This window comes from Tupaia chinensis, unplaced genomic scaffold (genome assembly GCF_000334495.1).
Source record: "Tupaia chinensis unplaced genomic scaffold, TupChi_1.0 Scaffold144171_2, whole genome shotgun sequence".
In the NCBI taxonomy this organism is placed as follows: domain Eukaryota; kingdom Metazoa; phylum Chordata; class Mammalia; order Scandentia; family Tupaiidae; genus Tupaia; species Tupaia belangeri.
In genome coordinates this window covers 451864-470580 of record NW_006204028.1, presented here as the reverse complement: position 1 = coordinate 470580, position 18717 = coordinate 451864, and the positions used below count along the sequence as shown (strand labels likewise).

General features: G+C 51.1%; 1 protein-coding gene across 1 annotated transcript in view; it reads right to left on the bottom strand.

Moving 5' to 3' along the window:
• IGF2BP1 (insulin like growth factor 2 mRNA binding protein 1) overlaps nt 1-18717 on the bottom strand; it is a 52917-nt gene that overhangs the window by 3537 nt on the left and 30663 nt on the right. Inside the window, exons 5-14 of the mRNA XM_006166148.3 lie at nt 16186-16249; nt 10927-11208; nt 9678-9812; nt 7216-7338; nt 6388-6523; nt 5245-5367; nt 4717-4836; nt 4398-4472; nt 3467-3598; nt 2844-2957 (exon numbers count right to left, since the gene is read on the bottom strand). Of these exons, the coding sequence (XP_006166210.1) occupies nt 2844-2957; nt 3467-3598; nt 4398-4472; nt 4717-4836; nt 5245-5367; nt 6388-6523; nt 7216-7338; nt 9678-9812; nt 10927-11208; nt 16186-16249 (1304 nt within the window). The remainder of the gene's footprint in view (nt 1-2843; nt 2958-3466; nt 3599-4397; nt 4473-4716; nt 4837-5244; nt 5368-6387; nt 6524-7215; nt 7339-9677; nt 9813-10926; nt 11209-16185; nt 16250-18717) is intronic.

The window sequence follows — 18717 nt, the reverse complement described above, 5'->3', positions numbered from 1 at the left end:
GGTCCCCCCGCAATCTCTTCTCCTCCATTCTCCTCTCGGGATCTTGGGCACACACGCACACGCGCCCTGCGTTGAGTTCAAGCCGCCGGCTCCGGGACTCAAACTGCGGTCAACTACATGGGAGTCCAGCAACATAACCATTATGCCAACTGCTGGTCCCATATCATTTCTTTATTTATTTTAATTTGACCAGAGAGGGACAGAGAAAGAGAGAGGGAAAGTGAGAGAGCAAGCTGCCAGGTCCAGGACTCAAACTGCAGTCAATCACGTGGGAGGCCAGTATTCTAAACTACCTGCCAACTGTCGGCCTCAAGGATCAATATCTTTACTCTTCTTTTTTGAAAAAGAAGGGGGGAGGGGACCAGCAGTTGGCATAATAGCTATGTCGCTGGACTCATGTAGTCGACCGTAGTTCGAGCCCCGGACCCGGTGGCTTAAACTCACACTGGGCGCGTGTGCGTGTGTGCTCAAGATCCCGAGAGGAAAATGGAGGAAATGGGATTGTGGCGTGGCCATCCCCCCGGAGGGTGATTTCTCGCTTTCTGTCTCTCTGTCTCTCTCTGATGTTTTGGTGCGTGCACATACCCTATAGCAAAAACCTCTAAATAAATACAATCAAATCTTCAAAGTCTCTTCGCTGGGACCAGCAGGTGGCGGCGTGGTGGTTAAGGTGCTGGACATTCTCATATGGCCGACCATGGTTCAAGTCCTGGACCTGATAGCTTGCTTTCTCACTTTCTCTCTCCCTCTCTCTTTCCCCCCCCTCTGTCTGTCTCTCTCTGGTTAAATTAAAATGAACAAATGAATAAATAAAGTTAAATAAATAATTCTTTTAAAAAAATACTTAAAAAAAAAAAAGTCTCTTCACTAAAAATGAAGCTGTAGAAGTGAAACCAGCTGTAAAATGGAATTCACTTCAAAGAACTTTACCGGGATGTCCCCTTTCCATTAATCAAGCGCTGGTGTCTTGGTTAAAGAGAAGGTCGGTCTGAGTTGAGGACAGCATGTGTCACTGGGTATCTATATAAACTCTGACCCCTAAGCCCTGGCTGGATGTTTTACATAGCTTTTCTTTTTGGAGAGGTTTTTTTTTGCCATAGGGCGCGTGCGCTCGCCAGACAGACAGAGACACAGAGAGACAGAAAGCGAGAAATCACCCCCCAGGGGGGATGGCCACGCCGCAATCCCTTCTCCTCCAGTCTCCTCTTGGAATCTTGGGCACGCACGCACGCACACGTGCCCGGAGTGAGTTTTAAGCCACCGGGTCCAGGACGCGAACCGCGGTCGACTCCGTGGGAGTCCAGCGACATAGCCATTACACTAACTGCTGGTCCCTTACATTGCTTTTCATTTAATCCCATGCTCATCTACTGACTCCGCTTCACCGCTGAATAGGTCCTGGCCCTGGGAGTCCTTGGAGCTACCGCTTACCCTCTAGGTCTCGTTCTCTATACAGTAGGCCATGGCACAGAGTTAATACACACCAACCATGCAGAGCAGTGTTGGGGGCCTCACAGCCACCCATATCCTTTCGAATGACTACTGTGGCTCTTAAAAAATGCGATCAGGGACAATCACTTATCCAAGGTCACATAGGCACTGGGGATGCCTGGGGTTTGAGCCCAAAGCCCCTCTGGCTCCAAGCCCATCTCCTTGATGCTGTAAGATACTCAGTGGGAGTCAGGCGCCAGGTCTGTCCTTGATTTCTCCGGCAGCCTAGGACAGGCCAGGGCACAAACCGGCTGCTATACCCTAGAACTGTAGGCCATCCCACAGGCCCTTCTGGCTCTAATGCTGGGGAAGAACCTTAGATTTTAGGAAAACACCATCTGCTGTCAGTCCCCCTTCCCCTGCCTGGTGAGGTTCAGCAAAATTCAAATCTGGGCCCTGACAAGCGGTGTGGTAGTTAAGATGGATGGATCCCGCAGGGCCACCTGAGGGGTTCAAGTATAAGACAGGCAGCTTGAAATCATGCCAGGGGGGTGCCTCAACCCCCGAGAGCAGAATGGAGAAGGGATAGTAGTGTGGCCAACGCCTGAAGGTGCTTTCTCACTCTCTCACCACCAAGTATATGCCCTACAGCAAAATTACAAAACAAAATCATTTTGAACCTGATCTTGGCCTTCTTCCTTTCCGGGCTCTGGAGTCTGCCCCATGCCAGGCAGTGCAGGGGTGATGAGTTCTAGGAAGGGGGCTGGGAGGATGGAAGTCAGAGGGAGCAATCATTCTGAGAAAGGCAAAGGAACGGCATCTGCAAATTGATCCTGGGCATTCTTAGTGTTCATTATTCTGTGAGCAAGTCTGGGCGTTGAGGCCAGACTACAGCCTACCGGTTAAGGCACCTGAATTCCACACGGCCAACCACGCAGTTTGAGTCCCAGACCTGGTGGCTTGAAAAATAATGCCAGGTGCATGTGTGTGCGCAGCCAAAATCTTGAAAAAGAGGAAGAAATGGAGAAGTGCAATATGACTATTCCCCAAGGGGGTGGCGGTGATTTTCTTCCTCTTGCTCACAAATTAAAAAAAGAGGGAGGGTGATAACACCAATTTCCATTCCCATTCAGTACGGGGCTCAGGAGGGCCGAGGGTGAGAAAACGAGCAAGACACCTGATATATAAGGAATAATAACATGACAGTTATACATATTTTATACAATAAAGTTGTCAAATCACTTTTCCTAGAACCCTTAAGAGGGCATAAAAACACTACACCTCCCACTGCTGCACCTGAAAGAGGGACTGACCCAGCCCAGAGACCAGAGGACTAGTCCAGGGCGTGCGGGTCCACCTCAGGGCCTCTGCTCTCCAGCGGCCATCCCGAAACGGGGGAGCGCCACACCTACCTGGCTGGCGTAGAAATGCCCGATGATCTTAACGATGACCTGGTCATTCTCATCAGGGGTCTGGTCTCTTGGCACTACCACCTCAGCCGCTGTCAAATTCTGCAATTCATTCACCTAGGGGTGACCAGAAAGGAGCTCAGGGTGCCATCGAGAAAGCAAGGGGGCGGGACCATCAGATCACAAAATGGGTACATCGCTGGACTCCCAAGTAGTCGACTGCATTCGAGTTCTGGACTTGGCGGGTTAAAACTCACACTGGGTGCATGTGCATGCGTGCCCAAGATCCCGAGAGAACAGAGAATAGAGAGAAGACAGAAGAAGGGAGTAGAGGAGAGTGGCGAAGGGATTGCAGTGTGGCCACCATCCCCCCTGGGTGATTTCTCACTTTCTGTCTTTCTCTCTGTTGAGCACACAAGTCCTATAGCAAAAATCTCTCAAAAAAAAGGAAAAAGAAAAAAGAAAGCAGGGGTGGGACTAGAGGAGGGGAAAGGGGCGGGTGAAACTCAGAGTCAGCAGCCAAGCATGGGGAACAGGATCCTGAAAACGGGCAAATTGGAGCCCAGCAGAGCTGCTTGGCTGAGACTAAGGCGCGCAGAGCTCTTGGTCCAGCCCTGGTAGCTCACCGTTTTGCCGCCTTTGCCAATGACCCGGCCAGCTGCCGACGCCGGCACCCGTATGTGGGTCTCCAGTTTTACTTCCTCCTTGGGACCAAAGAAGTTCTCCTCCTTGAGCTTGCCGTAGATTCTTCCCTGAGCCTGGAAGAGGGTAGCTGTCAGTCAGCAGCCACGTGTCCATGACCAAAGGGAAGGGGCAGTCCCCAAGCCCCATTCCCCACCATAGTGGGATCGACCACAGCCGGCAGGGGGTGTGAGAGGCTCAGCTGGGAGACCCGCAAACCCTGCTTCTGCTTCTCAGCAACACTGGAGACAGGGGTAGGGACTATTATGAGTTCTGAGAACTGAGTAAGTCCTTCCCAAAGGAATAACATCTCCCAGAGGACAGAATTCCTAAACTACAAACTAGGCCTCTGGGGTCTGGGTAAATGCACATATTGAAGTGGCCATAACTAGCAATTCAAGACCCTGAATGACAGCCAATAGTCCCGCCGAGGACAGGCTGCCTGGCTCTCCACAGGGGCCTAGAACTAGAAAGCTGACCCTGGCCACTCCCCTCCCACAGGCCAGGTTAAGTTCACGGTCAGTTCTTTGGCTGTCTGATCAGCAGTTCGCGAGCCTAAGGATGTGGTAAAGACATAAGGAGAGGCGGGAACCGGCATGGAAAGCCTTCCCTAGGAGCTAAGGTAGCATGCAAAGCAGCAGCCCTGGCTTCCTTCTTGCCCGTGTTTTCACATGGACCTTCAGGGAGGGAAGAGAGGAGTAGGGGACGTGAACGCTGACACCAGTGTGGGCACTCTACAGCCCGGTAACCTTCAGGGAAGACTTCCAAGAACCTGACAGCTAGTGAGAAAGATCCTCAGCCTTCTCCCTGCACTCAGGCCAGCCCCCAACCTCGGTTCCCCTAGTGCCAGCCTAGAAAAACAACAAAGAATGAAACCTTGAATTGGGCCTCTGGGGGTCCAGTGATGATAACCATACGGACTTTGGAGTCGGGCGTTTCAGGCGGAGCAATCTACAAAGCAAACAGGTGGTCAAGGAGGGACACTCTACAAGAAGACACCCCGCCCCCGTCTCCACTATCTCCACCTCCCCCAGTCCCGTCCACTGCCCTTCCTTCCATTCACTACCCATTTCGAGGACTGGGGGGAGGGGAGAGCAAGAACCCACGTCCCAGTCACTGCCCGGCACGCCACACTACTGCAAGGACACGGGTGGTGGTGAAAGGATCCCAGGACGGGGCGGCCGGAGCAGGTCACCTTGATGGAGGCGCTGGCGAACCGGGAGAGCTGCTTGATGTGCTGCCCCTTCTTGCCGATGATGGCGCCCACTGCCTGGGCGGGAATGAACACCTGCACCATCTCCTGCTCCGGCGCCTGCTGCCAGGATACGGAGCGTTATCACCAAGGGACCACGGGGCATGGGGGCAGAGTCACAGCCCTTCACACCCCTGCCCTGCCTCCCCAAAGAGGAAGGCGTGCAGGCAGCCCGCTGCCACCTCAACTGCTGGAGGACGCCACGAGCTCTTTAGCCCAGTGAGGCCACGCAAGGAAGAGGTCGGTGGGAGCCAGGCAAGTGCTGCCAGCCTCCTGGACACCACCCTGGGCTGAGCTGTGCATGGCAAGCACACTGGAGAATCAGCGTCATGGCTGGGAGCAACGTAGAGGAGGGACATCCCGAGACCTCCTTTCCACCTCCCTGGAAACCCCCAAGTATCAGACTCTCACAGAGCATTGGATCCATTAAAGGAGGCCGCACATGGTTCTGGGGGTCCCCGCAGAACCTACCATAAAGGAGCTGTAGGGGGCAGCCCCAGTGACACTGCTGGGAGGTGGTGGGACTGCACTGGATGAGGCTGGGAAGAGACCCACGGCAGCCAGGTTCAGGCCAGGGATCAGGTGAGACTGTAGCTGGAGAAGGAAAGGCAGGGTCAGCCTGTTCTGACAGGGCCAGATGGTTCCCTGGGGTGGCCCTGGCTGAACGAGGAAACGGGGATGCCCCCAGGAGGGGCCAAAGAGAATTGCATGCTTTCGCACAAAAGTCTGCCTGGCCTCGTAGCTTTTACACCCTCACGCACACACTTCAGGTTGCAGCTGGGTGTGAGGCATCCTCAGTGGACCGAGATAGCAACTCCAGTCAACTGTAGCACACCTCTCTGTGGTCACCCACGCATGGCAAGACTCCACTCATCACCTGCACGATCACACTGCTAGGAAGAGGGGCAGAGACAGAGCCCCACTTATTTGACTTCCAGGGCTCAGATAGAGGTGGCAGCAGGTGGTGTGGTAGTTAAGGTGCTGGGTCTCACATGGCTGACTATAAGGTTTGAGTCCTGGACCAGGCACCTTGAGAAACATGCCAGGCACATGAGTGTGTGTGCCCCAAATCCCAAGAAGTAAATAGAAGAGAAGGGACTGTAGCATGGCCATCCCTTCTGGGGAGGTGATTCCTCACCCCCTTCCCCTCTGTCTATGACTCTCTCCGTCACCCTATAGCAAAAACTAAAATGAATGAATAAATAAAGATCGGATGTAAATTCTGGGTAGGTACACAAACAGACACACATTTCACACATACCTGTAGGACACTCACAGGCCCCAACGGCCAAGATTGGATGCCCTCCCCCCCCCATTCCTATCCCAGGCACCACATAAAGAGCCCTGTTAATAAAATACAAACTTAAAAGCCTATCTCTGAGGCCGGCCCTAGGGTGCAGTGGTAATGCCCTGCTCAACAGAAGATGGATTCCACGTGGCGACCTGGTTTGAATCCCTGCCCCAGTGAGCACCCAAGATCTGACAGGCTAGGAACTGGAGGAGGTGGGTCACCCTGTGACCAGGCTGTGGAGGATGCTTCCCGCTCTCTTACATGCAGTGCACACACTCTAACGTGAATTTAAAAAACCAAGTTTAAAGGCGCCCGGCACTCACACTCATGGCGGCCACATCATTCTCGTAGGCCTCCCGGACTTTCTTCATGATTTCCTGCTCTGCCCTGCAGCAGTTCTCGATGGCCCCCTTCACAGTGATGGTCCTCTCGGGGTTGTAGAGGGTGAGGTCCTGCAACCTGGCAGGAAGGACACAGCAGTGTTAACCTTGTGCCAGCATGCCAAGACCAGGCCCTGGTTGGCAATGAGGACAAGAAGCCAGCCGAATCATAGGTCTCCCACTTCTGCAGGCATGAACTTCTGCAAAACCACTCTGACTCCACCCTTCAGTGTCCCTGGTACGTAACCACCAAGGCAGGGACAAGAGCATACCCCACCAAAACCCCTTCATCTGCGGTGACCCCGATCACGAGCGCACTGTGGTCCCTGGTCAAGCAGGAAGACTTGAACCTAGGCCTCTGATTGGCCCCACATGCTTGAGGCAATCTGTACCCAGTGCCTTCTGGGAGGAAAACAAGGACTTTGCCCACAGACTAGTCCTGGTGAAATGGGCAGAGAGGCAGCCCACCACATAGAGTGGACCAAGATCATTGCTTCCCACGGCAGCTGCCAGGCCTGGAGGCCCCAATCTCCCCCAGATGCACAGGAAGGAGCTATGATGGGGCAGGCGGCTATGAGGGCAGCTCCAACAGCCCTGCCCAGACCGCAGTAAGAGCAGGGGACGCCAAGCCTTATGGGTAAGACCATGATCTTCACCACGACTTTGAGCAGAAACAGCACCCCACTTAACAGGGCAAGTGTTATGGCTCAACGATGAAATACTGGCCCCCACATTACCGCTCATATGTAGGTGGGCGGGAGAGAGCCTTACGAAGAGATGGTGATTTTCGTCTCTGTGTCTTGCTCCACCTTCTTCAGGTTCCGCCCTTCCTTGCCAATGAGACGCCCCACGAAGTTGTTATGGGCCAGGATCTTCAAGGGGACCTCGTCAGCCCTGGAGAAAAGGGGCAGAAGTGGGGGCAAGAATGCCTTGGGGACACGGAGACTCAACCATCACTTCATCACGGACTCCAGGACACACTACAGCATGAAAATAAGTGTTAAAAGATGACGAAGGGCCGGCCCCAGGGCCTGGCAAGAAGGGAGCCCGGATGCACGTGGCTGACCAAACAATCTGAATCCTGGTCCCTATGACTTGAAAAACACACCAGGCATATGTGCATGCATGCCCCAGTTCCCACCAAGATGGAGAAAGGGTGGGTCACTCCACACTGAGGGGACAGACTCCACTCACACCCCGCATGAGAAAGCTATGCGAGGGGGGGCAAAGACAGAGAGCTTCCATTGGCGTGACCACGCTCCGTGGAGGGTGCCACTCCCCTCTCCTTTCAGTCGCTGCTAGCCACACCAGGCATATGTGCATGCATGCCCCAGTTCCCACCAAGATGGAGAAAGGGTGGGTCACTCCACACTGAGGGGACAGACTCCACTCACACCCCGCATGAGAAAGCTATGCGAGGGGGGGCAAAGACAGAGAGCTTCCATTGGCGTGACCACGCTCCGTGGAGGGTGCCACTCCCCTCTCCTTTCAGTCGCTGCTAGCACACAAACCTTTGCAAAAAAAAAAAAAAGACAAAACTCAGCAGGTTGGTGGTCACTTAGGGATAGAGAAATAGGGAGATGATTAACAAGCTGGCACAAAAAAACTTAGTGATGGGTGGTTTTTGTTTTCGTTTTGTTTTGTTTGTTTTTTGCTAGAGGGCGTGTGTGCTCAGGGTGGAGGGCAGTGAAGAGGTACCTCTCATGGTGGGGGACGGCCACATCACACTCCCCTCTCTTTCATTCTCCTTTTTGGATTCTGGAATGCATACACACACCTGCTGCGTTTTTCAAACCACTGGGTTGGCCACGAGGGATTCAGTTACCTCCACCACCATAGCTGGCTGGCCCTATAAATATGTTCTTTACCTTAAATTGTAGTGATGTTTTCAGACGTACATGTCTGCAAACATGGAATGCTTTTTTGGCTTTGTAAAATGGTATGCTTTCTTTTTCTTCTTTTTTTTTGAAAGAGGTTTTTGCAATAGGGTATGTATACTCACCAGAGACGAAAAGCAAGAAATCACCCCATGGGAGGGAGGATGGCCACACTGCACCCCCTTCTCCTCCAGTCTCCTCGAGGACTTTTAGGTACACATGCACATACACCCGTCTAAGTTTCAAACCACTGGGTACAGGACTCAAACTGCAGTTGGCCATGTGGGAGTCAAGCAACGTAACCATTACGCCATCTACTGGTCCCCAAATGGTCACCGTTAACAACATGTGATTTATTATATAATCCTGAAAAAAGCTATCCGAAAAAAAAAAGAAAGAAAGAAAATTCCGAAGGGGGCCAGCCCCTAGGCCTGGTGATTACGGCAGCCAGATCCCACATGACCAACTGCATGGCTCGCGTCCTGGTCCCAGCAATTTAAAAAAGTGCTGGGAGCATATTCAAAATACAGAAAAGGATGGAGAAACGGAGAAGGGATTTTGGTGTGACCATGCCTTGTGGGCAGTGCTTTTTCTTTCCCTCCAAGAGACATGTGTAAACAAAATAGATCCCTTGTACCAATAAGGAAAATCTGGAAGTAATCTGAACATCCAAAACAAACAGAGAACTGGGTAAATGAGCGATGGGCAGCCGCACTGCAGGTTTCTGTGCAGCTGTAAGAAGTACGAGGCGAGGCGGTGCGGACCGGCGTGGGTGCTCATATGGAAAGTAAAAAGAGCACAGACGAGCATGTTGAGTATGATCCTCTGTGCACAGAAACATACGTGCACGCATGTACATGAGCACATGTGAACACACGCACACCCACATACACATGCTTGTGAGTGCACAGAATGCTTAAGAGGTTTTGCAATCCATTACTGGTCGAGATTAAGAAGCAGATTACATTTCTCAGCTTATATCCTTTTTTTGGAGAGGTTTTTGCTATAGGGCGCATGCACTTGCCAGAAAGACAGAGAGAGACAGAGAGACAGAAAGCGAGAAATCACCCCCCAGGGGGAACAGCCACGCTGCAATCCCTTCTCCTCCATTCTCCTCTCGGGATCTTGGGCACACACACGCACCTGGTGTGAGTTTAAGCCACCAGGTCCAGGACTCGAACCGTGGTCGACTACATGGGAGTCCAGCAATGTAGCCAAGACACCAACTGCTGGTCCTCTCAGTTTATATTCCATTGTACGCTCTTTGGCTACGACTCCTGTCTCTGCACTATTGCTACTGTAAAGTGGGGGTAGGCAGGCCCTGAAGTTCCAAGAGAAGAAAAGCCGCAGCCTTACGTTTTGGTGTCCTTGGCCTCCTTATGCATAATCTCCAAGATCATCTTACAGGCAGAGGAGCAGCCCTCGGGAGTCGAGTGGACACTGATGGCCTTCTCCGCCGCACCCGCGTTCTCCTTCCTGTGCACGTCTATCCTGGGGGCCACAGAGACAGAGCCAGTTAGGTCTCCCCAACACCAAGTCTTCAGGCACACCCCTTCCCTAACCACACACATACAAAGCATAGAAACTGCTTTTCTCAGAGCAAGGTCGATTAAGTGCAGAATCGGGAAGGGCAAAGAAAGTGCCAAAAGGGCCCAGCTAGTGGCATGGGGGTTAAGGTGTCTGGACCCCACATGCCGACGGAGTGGTTTGAGTCCTTCCAGACCTGGCAGCTAGAAAGCCATGCCAGGAGTGTGTGCATGCATGCCCAAAATTGAGAGGAGAATGGAGAAGGAATTTTGGCGTGGCCATCCCCCTCGGGGAGTGTTTTCTCACTCACTCCCTCTCTCTCTCTCTCTCTCTCTCTCTCTCTGGTAAGTGCATGTGTCCTATAGAAACTGGAAAAGGGGGGATGGGGCAGGAAAGGAAGACCCAGTAGGTTACTTGGGTTCTGACTTGAACCAGTAGCCTCTCCATGGGGGAGCAGCTGGGGCAAAAACACAGCCTGTCACAGGGGTGAAAGGTGCCTTTTCCTGGGAGTCTGGGTTGTCCCCTGGAAACGAGGGAAGACGCCATGTCCCAAGCTGTAAGTATTGGAGGGATCTGGGGTGAATGAGGACACAGTGTGACCAGTTCTTTCCCACACAGTACAGAGTTGGGCTATAGAGATTAGAGAAAGGGGGTGGCTGTGGCAGAGTGGGAGATGGGACATAACGGTGACCGAGTCCTGATGGCCCTGACTCGGGGCAGGCTGGCCAGACTCATGGCCACCGCTAAGTGGCCATGAAACCAGAGCATGGAGAGATGGTTGACTCACAGGCCTGGGTTTGTGTCAGGAGCCTTTCTAGGAAACTTTATTTGGAAATTATAGACTCCTTCTTGCTAATGATGGTGTGCGGCCCGGCCACAGCCACCAACAGCACGGCCCAGGGCCATTCTCCTGCCCCTACACAGGAGGCTGCAAGTGGAAGCAGTCAGTGGGCCCAACCGCTCCTAGCAATATTCCCCAAGTAATAGGCATCGATGGCCCTTTGGGTACTTCCAGTAGACCTGCTGGGGATAGCCACCTTCCCTATGACAGCCTCTGCTCCCAGCAGCTCAGACTCACTTGGACTGCGTCTGTTTTGTGATGTTGCGGATGGTGGCACCCTCCTTGCCAATGATGGCACCCACGTACTGGGTGGGCACCAGGAGCCGCAGGGGGATGTCCACCTGCTGCTGCTTGGCTGGGGCTCCTGCTGCCACAGGTGAGCCCTGGCGAGGCTGACCCCGCGAGCCAAAGCCCCCGCGGCGCCCGTTCTCAGGACCCTGTGTTATCTGCTCGTCGGGAATGTAGGAGACCTTCAGCGCGTGGTTCTCCAGCTGGTGGCCGTTCAGCTTCATGATGGCTCTGGGGGCAGAGTGAGAATTGATTTATTGGTCATGGAATCCACACCAATCGTACCAGAAACACACTGGGCACGCATGTGTGGTCAGCTGCCCACCCTCTGCCCACACCCCCACCCTAGAGGAACTTCCACTGTACATGGCATAAGGATCACAGGAAAAGTAAATAAATACAGTGTCCCCTGACTTATGATCATAAGTTCACATCCTTAGTGCGCACACATGCACGTACGTACACACACACACACACACACACACCTGAAGTCAGCCCGACAAACAGTAGTTAAGGGAGCCCGATCCCACATGGCATCCAAGATCAAATACCAGCCTGGGGCTCACAAGACATACCGGGCATGTGTGTGACCACGCCCCAAATCCTGACAGGAAGGAGAAGTGAAGAGGAGAAAATTGTGACGTGACCGATTTCCACTGTGGGGAAAGGCGTGCTCGCTCTCTAGGGAGCACACCCATTCCCTGCAGGTGGCACGGTGGTTAAGATACTAGACGTCCACATGACTAATTGTGGGTCAAATCCTGGGCCTGGCGGCTTGAAACATGCGGGCACATGTGTAGGCACACCCAGAATCCCAGGAGAATAGAGAAGGGACAGCAACATGTCTCTCTCCTCTCTGGTGAGGGCATGCGTCCCTATGGCAAAAATCTTTTTTTTTTTTTTTTTGTTTAATGCACTTGGGACCAGCAGTTAGCATAATGGCTATGTCGCTGGACTCCCACGTAGTCGACCGCAGTTCACATCCTGGACCCGGTGGCTTAAAACTCACGCCGGGCGCGTGTGCGTGCGTGCCCAAGACCCCAAGAGGAGAATGGAGGAGAAGGGATAGTGGCGTGACCATCCCCCCTGGGGGGTGATTTCTCGCTTTCTGTCTCTATGTCTCTCTCTCTTTCTGGCGAGCGCACGCGCCCTATAGAGAAAACCTCACCAAAGAAAAAAAGCACTTAATACATCTGATTTTCCAAACACAGCTCAACATAGCCTAGCCTACTTAAATTTGCTCAGAACACTTACATTAGCTTACAGTTGAGCAAGGTCATCTTTTTTCTTTTGGAGAGGTTTTTCACTATAGGGCGCGTGCGCTCGCCAGAAAGAGAGAGAGACATAGAGACAGAAAGCGAGAAATCACCCCCCGTGGGGATGGCCACACCGCAATCCCTTCTCCTCCATTCTCCTCTCGGGATCTTGGGCACGCACGCACACATGCCCGGCGTGAGTTTCAAGCCACCGGGTCTGGGACGCGAACCACAGTCAACTACGTGAGAGTCCAGCAACATAGCCATTAAGCTAACTGCTGGTTCCCGAGCAAGGTCATCTAATTCAGGACTTATAGTAATGTAATTTACTTATCTCATGTAATTTACTGACTATTGAACTGAAAGTGAAAACAGAGGTGCTTGTATGGGTGCATAAAGCAGTTTCTGCTGAATGCATATTGTTTTCGCACCATTCGAAAGTCAAAAAGGGGGACCAGCAAATGGCATAGCAGTTACATCACTGGATTGCCACATGGCCGACTGCAGTTCAAGTCCTAGGCTCGGCTTGAAAATCATGCCAGGCACATGTGCGTGCATGCCCAAGATCCCAGGAGGGGAATGGAGAAGGGATCACAGGAAGACGAAGCCACAGATCTCAAAGAGCTCCTGTGTCAGCTGGAGGACAAAGCAGGTACTTGGAGTAACCAGGCAAAGCTGCCATACGCACTTCCCTGACTAGAGAATCCTATCAAGGGCTGACGAAAGCGTGTACTCCCTACTAGGAAATTCTAATTTCATAGAGGATAAAGCAAGGTCAAAGGAACCTGAAATGTCCTGTTTGTAGGGTTCAAGTACATTAGCCCTGCCCCGGCATACCCTGAAGAAATGAGGGGCGAAGATGTTCGGCTGAATTAGGACTTTAGTGTCCCACTTGGAGTCTCACTGGTCACTCGTTATGTGAGCAATGCACCACCTCGTCTAGACCGAAATCTCATGAGCTGTCCAATAAGGAGTCGATACCCGACCTGCCCGTCTTAGCAGCTATCACACTAGGCCTGTGACCCATTGAGTTAAGTTGTGCATACAGTGGGGCCAGCAGATAGCATAACGGTTTCGTCGCTGGACTCCCACATGCCGACCACGGTTCAAGTCCTGGACCTGATGGCTTGAAACTCATACCAGGTGCATGTGCGTGCGTACCCAAGATCCCAGGAGGAGAATGGAAGAGAAGGGAGTGTGGCATGGCCATCCCCCGTAGAGGGTGATCTCTCACTTTTCCTCTCACTGTCTTGGTCTCCCTCTCTCTCTCTGGTAAGCACACACTCCCTAAGGCAAAAACTTCTCCTTCTTCAAAATAAGTTGTATGTACAATGCAAGGTAGGAGTCCATATTCATCTTTTTGCATATCAAATTGCCCCAGCATCAAATTGCCCCCATCTACTAAAAAGATTCCTTCTTTCCCACTGAATTCTTAGTACCTTTGTTAAAAAAAAGAAAGAAAGAAAGAAAGAAAGAAAGAAAGAAAGAAAGAAAGAAAGAAAGAAAGAAGGCCGGTCATATGTAAAAGTGCTTATTCCCAGGCTCTCAGCATTACTCTATTGATCTAGGAGACTTCAAGAGTCTGTGGGAAAATGGAATTCAAGTGTGAGGTTTTGGTTTTTGTTTTGTTTTTTTTTTTTTGGAGAGGATTTTGTTATAGGGTGCCTGCACTCACCAGAAAGAGAGAGAGAGACAGAAAGCAAGAAATCACCCCCCAGGGGGGATGGCCATGCCGCAACCCCTTCTCCTCCATTCTCCTCTTGGGATCTTGGGCACGCATGCACAGGCATCCAGTTTGAGTCTAAGCCACTGGGTCTGAGACTCGAACTGCAGTCAACCACATGAGAGTCCAGCAACGTAGCCATTACGCCACCTGCTGGGACTACTGTGAGTTTATTTGGATGAAAAAAAAAAAAATTAAAATCCAGGCCAGTTCCGCTGCTTGGTGGTTCAGGGAGCCAGACCCCCCGTGGCTGATCACATGATTCAAATCTCACCCTGATAGCTTGAAAAAACATGTGAAGTATGTATGGTGTGCCCTGAATCCCAACAGGATGGAGAAATAAAGAAGGGACTACGGTGTGGCCACACCTCACTGGGGAATGCTTTCTCCCTTTTCCACTGTCTCTTCTCTGACAAACGTAAACACCAACCCCCAACCCCTAGCATTTTTTTAAAAAGTAAAATCCATACATAGTTTTTGAGTAATACACATTTTCTGTGATTTTTTTTTTTTTTTTTTTTGAGTTTTGCTCTCTATATATAGGACATGTGCACTCTCTGGAAAGGGAAGGAGCAAAGGAAAAGTGAGAAATCCCCCCCGGCCCCGGAGTATGGCCACACTGCAAATCCCTTCTCCTCCATCCTCCCCTGGAGATGTCGAGCATATATGCCTGGCATGTCTTTCAAGCCGCCAGATCCGGGACTCAAACCCTGCAGTCGGCCATGTGAGATCTAGCTGCCTTAACCACCATACCACCAGCTGGCCCGTTCTCTGAACTTTTTGAAGACCCATCATATGCCCAGCCTGATGCCAATTCCACACTGATCTGATTACTGCAGCTTTGAAGCAAGTTTTAAAATTGTAAAGTTTTAAGTCCTCTGACTTTGTTCTTCTTGTTCAAGCTTATTATGGCTTCTGTGGGTCCCTTGCATTTCCTCACACTGAATTTTAGGATCGACTTGTCAATTTCAACCAAAGCACGTGATAAATTAAGGGATTGTTATTTTCACATCTATTGAGCCTGGTTCCAAATTCCAAAAATTTGCTTACCAATTGGGAGACTGGAGTCTATGCCTATTTGAGAGGTCGGTGATACAGGGCTGAGCAAGAGTGACAGGAGGGGACAAGCCCAACCCATTCTCACAGCTGGCCCTGGCTAGAAACAGCAACAAGACAGCAACAGGCAGTGGGGAATACCAAGTACTGGCATGCTCTTTAAGCCAGGTGAAGGAGCCCTCAAGGCCACAAGGGCAGAAGGAACCTCTAGAAGATTCTTTTCTTTTTCCTTGAGAGGTTTTTGCTATAGGGCGTGTGCGCTCGCCACACAGAGACAGAGAGACAGAAAGCAAGAAATCACCCCCCAGGGGGGATGGCCACACCGTAATCCCTTCTCCTCCATTCTCCTCTCAGGATCTTGGGCATGCATTCACACGCACCCGGCATGAGTTTTTAAGCCACTGGGTCCAGGACTCGAACAGCAGTCGACTACATGGGAGTCCAGCAACATAGCTATTATGCTAACTGCTGGTCCCGAAACCTCTAGAAGATTCTGAGGCCAGGAGTCTTCTAAAAGAAAATGGCAGGTATCTGGGGGAAGTGGTGGGATTTTACGAGTATCACTAGGTTGGAGGCGGCAGCATGCTGAAGAAAACCACCAAATGCTAAAGGTGGTGAAAGCCCGCAGCTGGGATATATGATAGAAATGAGCAACGTGCAAGATGTGTGGTCTCTCTGCACTGTGGGTGAGAAATGCCACTGCTCAGCTAGTGCACTTAGGAGCTAGGAACTGTAGGTGTGGTGGGACTGACAAGTCCTTAGGAAGGCACTCACTGGGCTCAGGACCAATAATAAAATGTCTGCTTGGGCATGGCACCAATAACCAAGCCTTTGAACCCTGCAGTTCCCCTTTCTCTCACTAGATGGCGCCCACAACACAGCAAAGCACCCTGCAGCCCAGCGACCAATCAGGAGCCCACTTTTCTCCCACCAGGATTTCCCTCTTTCCTGCCTTATCCCGCTATCAGTCCTCATTGAGTTTCTGAACCGGAGACAGACAGACAGACAGACACACACACACACACACACACACACACACACCCGAGATGAAGCACACGAAGGAAACACACACCCTGAGAAAACCTTTCAGGAGGGTGGCTGGGCCAAGATCAGAGCCCAGGTGAGGGCTCCCAGCAGCCCGCCCTGAGACACCCAGCCCCACTCCACACTCACTGCCTGGTCTGCTCCCGGTTGGAATAGGTCACGTTCACCACAGCAGTCTCACTCTCGGTGTTCACTGAAGACAAAAAGGACAGTGTTAGAGGAATAAAACCTAGAAGCCCCACCAAGGACCCCAAGTCCAGGGTTCCATGTTTTGAAGTCAAGAAGGCATTCCTTGACCTCCCTGGAACTTCCGAAACAACCAACTGAAAAGGCAAAAAAAAAACATTTCCAATTAAGTCCCCTCTCCCCAGACTACTAGAAAATGCACATGGGCCTCCCTGTTTTCCTTTGATTTCCCTAGCCCAGTCTAAGGAGTGGGTCCATCCATCATACAGGCCGGGCTGACTGACCCATACACACGTATACACATGTTCGTCCGCACACACACACACCCTGACCTGAGCGAGAGTCACTCTTGGAAGTCAGAACATCTACACCCCATGGATAAGAGTAACAGTTTATAGAATTGTTCCAAGAAATGATAGGTAAAGATACGGTTGAAGAGACTTAAGGAATGCCCAGATCCAGTAACAAAGTTTATCAAGTACAGTAAGACCCGGTTGATAGGAGTGGCTCTCATAGAAGGAAAAAAAAAAAAAAAAAAAAACATGTATGTCATGTACGTCTGCATCTTCTTCAGGGGAAAGGATTTCCTGCTTTCAGGGTCTTCCAAACATCTTGACGTGGCTATGAGCCATCCTGGCTTGGGAACACTGGTCCCTGTTTACCATCAACGTCCACGGCTCTGATGATGAGCGAGCTTTTGGTTTTCAGTAGATTCCCCATACACGGGACTCTTTCTAACAGAGTGGGGTGTGGGCAACATGTTAGCCAGCCAACATTACAACACCTGAGTCATCTGAGGTTACATATTTCTCACTCTGCATTAAAATTAAACTTCTATCTTATGCATCAGCACCTTACAAATTTGATCCCCTGGGCCTGCTCAACTCTGGGAAGGGGAGCACAAATTAAAATCAAGCCGCCCCCCACAACAATGATGGTAAGAAGACACATAGCCCTAAAACCTTGGTGAGACCACTCTTTTTTTAAAGTTTATTTAATTGTATTAATCATTATTATTTCTTTCAACTTGCTACAGGGCACATGCACTGAGAGAGAGAGAGAGAAAGACAGAGAGAGAGAGAGGGAGAGAGAAAGTGAGAAAGCAAGCCGCCAGGTCCAGGACTCAAGCAGAGGCTGGAAGTCTGCACACGCCTGTGGACTTCACCACACCACTGCTGGCCCTGGTGCAGACCACTCGTAGATTCTCTGGTTATTGTCAGTGCCTGGGATCAGCTTGTCAATTTCTAGCAAAACTTTATGTCGTATGGGAGTCACCTGACAATCACATATGAAAACACATGATAAATGAAGGGATCTGTTTTTCCACCAGCCATCCAACTGGCAAACCCTCTGCCTTCATGGAACCTATGATCCAGGAGAGGGAGATAATAAACCTGACAACGAAGCAAATGATTGAATATCAGAAAGCGACGGTGCTGTGGAGAAATACAAATAAGGGCAAAAGGGTAGGGGGTAAGGAGGGGGAATTTTCAACAGGGTGGACAGAATGGACCTCACTCACAGAGGGACATTTGAACAGCAGAGGACTTCAGCATCCAACAAAACCAAGCATTTCCCTCGGGGTCCGGACAGTGGTACAGAAGTAACACATGTCACTGGGAGGCTGACCCACACAGGGAGGCTCCAGGTTCACATCCAGAGACCTCCCTGAGTATGCCAGGCACGCATGCGTCTATGATCCCGGCTGACTAAAGCTGGGGTGGATCAAGACACTGTTGGGGATACTGCATCTCCAACAGTGTCTCTATCTCTCGCTCTCTCTTGCTTATGGAGAAAAATAAACTTAAAAAAAACAATAAAGGAGTCAGCAGGTGTCGTGGAGTTAAGGTGCTGGACTCCTCTGTAGCCGACTCAGTTTGAGTCCTGGACCTGGCAACTTGCCTTTTCACTTTTCCTCTGGTCAAATTTTTTTAAAATAATAATTCTTGGGAGACCAACAGGTGGCCACCACATGGTCGACCACGGTTCAAGTCCTGGACCTGGTGGCTTGCTTGCGCTCGCTCGCTCTCTCTCTCTCTCTCTCTCTCTGGTCAAATTAAAATAAATGAATAAATAAAAATTAAAAATAAATCATTAAAAATAACAATAATAATAATAGTTCTTTATAAACAAAAAAGAGGGGTCAGCGGATAGTGTAATGGTTAGTTATGTCACTGAACTCCTGCATAGTTGACCATGGTTCAAGTCCCAGACCCGGCAGCTTGAAACTCATGCCAGGCACGTGTGCATGCGTGCCCAAGATCTCGGTGGAGAATGGAGAAGAGGGGACTACGGTGTAGCCATCCACCCCGGGGGGGTGGGGGTGGGTAGGGCATTTCTCCCTTTCTGTCTGTCTCTCAGGTAAGCGCATGCGTTCTATACCAACAATTTCTCTAAGGCAAAAAAAAAAAAAAAAGCCGTCGCCATCAATTATTTCCCTTCCAGCTGCGCTGGCTCTGGCTCCCTGGCGCGCTG